The 6,563-nt window shown below is 55.1% G+C and overlaps 1 protein-coding gene across 1 annotated transcript in view; it reads right to left on the bottom strand.

Annotated features, from left to right (window-relative positions):
• Positions 1 to 443: 443 nt before the first annotated feature.
• The window catches only part of COL5A3 (collagen type V alpha 3 chain), a 43,470-nt gene continuing 37,350 nt past the window's right edge, over positions 444 to 6,563 (bottom strand). Inside the window, exons 54-59 of the mRNA XM_045290293.1 lie at positions 6,303 to 6,356; positions 5,568 to 5,769; positions 5,376 to 5,488; positions 4,466 to 4,534; positions 1,408 to 1,647; positions 444 to 1,312 (exon numbers count right to left, since the gene is read on the bottom strand). Coding sequence (XP_045146228.1) covers positions 1,166 to 1,312; positions 1,408 to 1,647; positions 4,466 to 4,534; positions 5,376 to 5,488; positions 5,568 to 5,769; positions 6,303 to 6,356 — 825 coding nt within the window. The 3' untranslated portion in view covers positions 444 to 1,165. The remainder of the gene's footprint in view (positions 1,313 to 1,407; positions 1,648 to 4,465; positions 4,535 to 5,375; positions 5,489 to 5,567; positions 5,770 to 6,302; positions 6,357 to 6,563) is intronic.

Here is a 6,563-nt window from a genome sequence, read left to right as displayed (position 1 = left end):
CCCAGTCAATCCCCCTAACACCAATACCATGTCCTACTTCATCTCTCCATCTTCTTAGCCCAGTCAATCCCCCTAACACCCAAACCATGTCCTACTTCATCTCTCCATCTTCTTAGCCCAGTCAATCCCCCTAACACCCATACCATGTCCTACTTCATCTCTCCATCTTCTTAGCCCAGTCAATCCCCCTAACACCAAGACCATATCCTACTTCATCTCTCCATTTTCTTAGCCCAGTTCAAGACCCTAGAATCAATCAAAGTCAGTGTGGAGAGCTGGTTATAAACAGGCCCACCATCTCCCATGAACCCCATTATAGTGAGCCACCTCCACCAATGGCCACAGCGAATCAATCGAGACAGGTGGTGGCAGGTCTTCAGTGAGGTACGGTCAGACCCTGGGAGGACATGGCCAGTGCTGGATGAAAGACACAAGCAGACAGCGACAGGCGCACAGGTTTATTCTCAGACTTGAGATGCCACCTGTGCCCTGTGGACCGAGGCAGAGGGGTACTGGAATTCTCTCATCATATCCCAGCCTTCCCTAAGGAGGAAGCAGATTAAATATACAACAGAGGGGGCTTTCCCTTTTAATACAAACCCAGATATAAATAGGGCAGCACCATTAGGATCCTGATTCCTCTCCACCCCCTTGGTCCTCAAACCACCTGGCATAGCAAGGTGAGCTTGGGAATGCAGGGGCGTATCCAGAGCTGGCCTAAGGCAGTGGCAGACATCTCCAGCTCAGCCAGGGAAAACCCACTTCCCTCTGTAGTCTGACTTCAATCTCTTCGTTGTAGACCCAGCTGGGAAGAGGAATGAGCAAAGGGGTCTCAGCCTTGGGGCTGGGATCAGGAGACGTCCAGTGCTTAACTATGGGGAAGGGTAGCACCAAAGGGTGTCGAGGGCACTGACTGAGAAAAAGGGAGCTCAGGGTGGGGAGTCACGAGCTGTGTTGGAATGGAGGGTGAAATAGAACCAGACAGCTAGGCCCCGTTCCCCCGGGACCCTGGCAGGGAGAAGAAATATCTGTTGGCCATGTTGAGTAGACCCTCTCCTGCTTCCACGGTCACAGGAGATGATAAATACAGTGGCTTCGAAGCCACAGCACCAAATGTGCCCCTTCTGGGGCTCCCTCACTGTCCCTCCCAGCCACCCCCAAACGTTCAGCTGCTAAAGCAGACAGGGCCCAGTTCAAACCCAAACTTCTGGTTTGTCTGGCCAAAGTCAGTAGCCGCCACGTCCCACACGGGCAGAAACCCCACTCTGGAAGAATTGAACTCGAAGAAGGTCTTCGCCTGTCCTTTCCGGAGCTGCCCACAAGAAGACAGGGAGGGTGCATCAGGAGTAGCAACGAAGGCCTGCCTCCCCACCCCGCCCTCTGGCCAGCCCTGCCCTCCTCTCTTACCCGGCAGCCATCGTAAGGGACATGGATGCTGGCTGCTGCCGTCTGGTTAAAGGACAGCTCCTCCCCATTGGCCCCGAGGAAGCGGAGGGACCGGCCGTGATCCCCTGCGGCTTCGTCCAGCCAGGCTGCGGAGTTTTGGCAGGAGTAGGTGAAGTGCTGGTGGGCCGTGGCACTTAACAATTTCAGGAACGTCAGCTGCACCACGTTCACTGCGGCCCCATCGGCATCCACGTAGGAGAACTGGGGGTGGGACAAAGCCAGGATGGGGAGGGGTGCGGTGCTCCATTAGCCCCTATCTTTTCTGAGGAGCACCCCACGCTCCTCAAGTCTCTATCCACTGACAGACCTGACACCCCCACCATGTCCCCATTTCAGGGACAGTCTCACCAGCTGCCCAGTCACCCAAAGCAGAACCCTAAGAATAATCTTTCACATCTCCTGTACCCCTCTTCCCAGCTAGTGGATTCTCCACTTGGCTCATCTCATCGGACCACCCAACTGGCCCATTGGACCACCAATTCTTGGTCCCTTTGTTCCTTCTCCAGACAACCAACATCTTCCTCTAGACCAGCGGTTCTCAACCTTCCTAATGTCTCGACCCTTTCACAGTTCATGTGGTGGCGATCCCCAACCATAACATTATTTTTGTGGCTACTTCATCACTGTCATTTTGCCACTGTTATGAATCAGGCAACCCTTGCGGAAAGGGTCGTTGGACAGCCCCCAAAGGGGTCGCGACCCCCAGGTCAAGAACCGCTGGTGTAGACAAAGACCTCACAACTCCACCTCCAGCTCACTCCACGGTCTTGTAAGTCCCAGGCCCGGAGAGCTCGCCGGCCACCTCCTGAGTCCTCTCTATCTCCTGTGTCCAACACGGTGGCCACTAACCGTGCCGGGCTGTGAGCATCTGGAACCTGGTCAGAGACTGAGGATCTGTGTTGGGGGTAGGGTGGGGGTTGGTTTTTCACTTTTTATTTCCTTTATAAATGATAACAGAGCTTCCAGCCGGGGATCCACTTGGAACCTCCCAAGTGTTGTGAATCTACTTTTCCAACTGTGGACTTTATGAAATCTAAAGTTTGATCAAATATTTCCAGTGACATTTATCATATCAGTTGAAATGTGCTGCAGAGGCAAAATATACCCCAGGTTTTAAAGAACGGGTATTTTAAAAAAAAAAAAGAAAGAGAGACAGCAGAATCTCTCAAATCATGTTTGCTACCAAAAATGATTACAAATAAGACAATAATTTGTTTATATTAAACAAAAAACTCACTGACCTCTAGTCCATGCCAATTCATGGTGACCCATAGGACAGGGTGGAGCTGCCCCTGTGGGTTTCTGAGATGATAACTCTTTATCGGAGTAGAAAGCCTCCTCTTTCTCCCAAGGAGCGGCTGGTGGTTTCAAACTGCTGACCTTGTGATTAGCAGCCCCACGCATAACCCACCATGCCACCAGGGTTCCTTGCTTATCTTAGGCTAAGTAAAAATATGACTAAGCCCTAACTGGCCCCAGATCATCAGTTTGATAATACATCCTTTTGGGCTTCATTCTCTTCCTGTATCATTTCCGCACTCTCCAGTTGAGGTTTTCTGGAATCGTCTTCCAGATAAACTACGAGCAGTTCAAGTCTTGTCTCAGGGTCCCCTCCTCACATAACAGCACTGTTCTATTTGCTTTCCGGACTACTGTCAGTCTCTCCCACTAACGTGCCGTCTTCATGAAGTCAGGCAGGGTGTTGTATTTGCTGCTACGTGCCCACTGTTGGGCCTATTAACTAAATTAACCTCAAACTGAACCCAGTATCCACACACACAGCCCGCCGTCGAATCTATCCTTCTATTCGTGTCCACACTCCAGAGAGCATTTCTAGACACCAGTCACCCAATCCAGGAACCCTTGGTGGCATAGGAGCTATATGCTAACCACGAGGTTGGCGGTTCGAAACCACAAGTTTCTCTGCCAGAGACGGGTGAGGCGTTCTACTCCCGTAAAGAGATGCAGCCTCGGGAATCCAGGGGGGCAGTTTCACCCTGTCCCAGAGAGTTACTGAGAGTTAGAATGGACTCGACTCCAGGGCAACGAGTTTGGGTTTTCTGAGAGACACCCAAGCCGGAAACCTGGGCTTGATCCCCAATCTTCCCTCAACTCCAGCTAATCAATGACCAAGTCCTGCTGACTCGCCCTCATAGTTAGTACTGTCTCAGCAGAACCAACCTCACTCAGCCCAGACGCCCTCCTCGCTCTCCTGAAGCAACAGGCCAACTTCCCTCTGGGTCTCAAAGGCCCCAGCCCACTCCCCACATCGCCCCCCAGAGAGACTGCCCCCTCCCTCCCTTAAACACATTCCATGGCTCCTCACTGCCCATGGCCTGGTCCTCGTCCACCTCCCCAGTCTCTTTTCTTGCCACATCCGCTACCAGACACTCACCCTCTCTTGACTCCAGGCCTTTGCTACCAGACACTCACCCTCTCTTGACTCCAGGCCTTTACATATAGATATGCTGCTCTCTCTACCTGAAACACCCTTCCTCATCTTCCCTAACCGAGACCCTACAACAGGGGGGCCTTTCGATACTTCCGGAGCTACCACTAGATTGCTACCCGCCCCCCAAGCTTCCTCCATCCCAGATCCAGCACTCTCGATAGCAAACCTAAATACCCACTCCCATCAGGTCTAAGATAGAGGGTTTCCAAGACTGTCCAGCTTTATAGGAACAGACAACCTCCTCTTTATCCCAAGGAGTGGCTGATGGAGTCGAACCATGGACCTTGCAGGTAGCTGCCGATCACCGAACCCACAGCCCCACCAGGGCTCCTTAGCATTCTGCATGGAAACTGCCTATTACCCATCTGACACTGCAGGCCTCTCCCACCCCGCCCCAAGTCTTTGATCTCCAGGAAGGCGGAGGCCAGCCTGTCCTGCTCTTGTTGACTGAACCCCTCCCCCAACTGTGTGTGTGTGTGTGTGTGTGTGTGTGTGTGTGTGTGTGTGTGTGTGTGTCGGTTCCCACTCATTTCCCATTATTCTCCCTCCTGGTCTCCAGCAACTCACCTTCTTCCCCCGGCGGAATGTGCTGTACCAGGTTCCCGGCTTTTCCCTGGACCAGGAGGCCAGTTTCACCTGGAGGCAAGAAGAGGGTCACTGAAGCGGATGCCCTTGGTGCCCAGCTCAGGGCTCGGTGATGACGGAGAACCCCAGGATTTCTGGGGGACCCTACGGTCTCACCTCCCAGCCTGCAGACTGGAGGACCAGGTGGGGCTTATAAACTAGTGAAGTCAGGGATGGCGAAAGTCAGGGATGGTGTGGCCGCACAGGGAAAGGCTGGGGTTCAGCACCAGACAGCCGCACCTGAGCAAGGCCCGTCAAGACTGCTTCCTTTACGACTGTGTCTCCGGCCCACAGAGACAGCAGCGTCTGTCTCCCTGATTCTTGCTGTACCTGCCCCGGGCGTACAGCGGGGAGCTGACAGAGCCCCCAAGCCACTGCATTCCAGTTGGCTCCAGATGACACAGGGTTTCCCAGTGCGGGAGGCTTTGCCAGAGCAGACAGCCTCCTTCTTCCTCTGCGGGTTTGAACTGCTGGCCCTGCCAAGGCACTTGGGCTCCTTGGGGATGCAGTAGGCTCCATGTGGGAGAAAGAGGAGGCACTTTCTACCCCCCTACAGAGTGACAGCCTGCCCTGCAGGGTCGCTCTCAGTTGGAATCTCCTCGGTGGCAGTGAGTTTGGTTTGTTTGTTTGTTTGTTTGTTTAGAGGCACCCAATCAAAGTCGGCTGAAGAAAGGAGACCATTTCAGACCAAGGCGGGTGGGGGTGGGAGTACGGATGGAGAGCCCTTCCTGGGGGAGGGCACAAGGGGGTTCCCAGAGCCCTGACCCCCTCGCAGGGGGCCTCCGGGACCTCGGGGTCCTCAGCCCAGCTGCCCGGCGATGGCGATGGCGATGGCGATGGCGGGGGCACTCACCGTCTCAAACTTCTTGTCCGGGTGGAGGCAGGTCTTTCCCCCCGCTGTGAAGTTGCAGAAAACCCTGAGCGCGTCCTTAGAGCAGCCCTGGTTGGGGTCGATCCAGTACTCCCCTGCCGCAGAGCCAGAGCGCATCCGTGAGCGGGGACCTCACCCAGGGCGCCCCGCGACCCAGGGAGGCGGGGAGCTCACCGTCCGGCAGGTGCGGGTGGTTGCGGTGCAGCTCGCTGCACACGAGGCCCGGGCGCTCCGCTGTGCCCGGAGGGCGCCGCAGCTGCTCCACCTCGACGCTCAGCGAGGCCAGCGAGGCCAGCACCTCCTCCAGGCCGTCCCCCAGGACGGGAAGGGAGCGGCGGCGACGGCGGCGCAGCCTGGGCAGCTCGGCCGGGGGACCCTGGAGTGGGGCGGAGCCAGGGAGAGGAGGGCCCAGAGGAAGTACAGGGACGGGGGCGGGAGAGACAGAAAGAGGGGCTCACCGGAAGGAGACACAGAAAGGCCCAGGTGTGTGAGAGGCCAAAGAAAGGAAATGAGAGAGAGAGGGCTCTCCAAGGAGAAGGGGTAGGGGGAGGAGGGAGAAATGGCAGGAGCAGATGTGGGAAGGGCAAGGAGACAAACAGGAAAAGGCCAGAGGGAATGGAAGCGGTGGAGGGAGGGATAGAACCCAAGATAAGCGAGACATGAGGGGGAGACAGTCACAAAAGATATGATCCAGGTCACTGCTCCAGCAGGATTGTCCCCTCTCCGCCCCACCCCAACCCTCTTGAATTCATAGCTGCCCTGGGCTTTCCAGGAACTGCCCTCCACACCCACATCCCTACAGGCCCTCAAGTCTGTCCCACCCCTGCTAGGCCCTGAGGACCCCATGGGGAACACAGGACATAGTTCCCCACCCCTGGCACCCTTACAGGGGAACTCTGGGCAACTCACCGGGGGTCCAGGAGGCCCTGGAGGACCGGTGTCTCCTTGGGGACCAACGGATCCCTGTAAAGAGAGGTCACTTGGAAGTGGCTCCCCAGAGACCTGACCTCTTCTCACCAACACACACACACACACACACACACACACACGCATACACATACATATAGACACATAACACACATATATACACATACACAAATATACATACTCACATATACATACATATAACATACATATACACATATGCTACACATACACACATATATGCAC

The sequence above is a fragment of the Echinops telfairi genome, unplaced genomic scaffold (genome assembly GCF_000313985.2).
Source record: "Echinops telfairi isolate 266 unplaced genomic scaffold, ASM31398v2 ScPeMD7_36;HRSCAF=134, whole genome shotgun sequence".
Classification (NCBI taxonomy): Eukaryota; Metazoa; Chordata; class Mammalia; order Afrosoricida; family Tenrecidae; genus Echinops; species Echinops telfairi.
The sequence above is the reverse complement of the archived record's forward strand: the minus strand, read 5'-3'. Positions and strand labels throughout refer to the sequence as shown.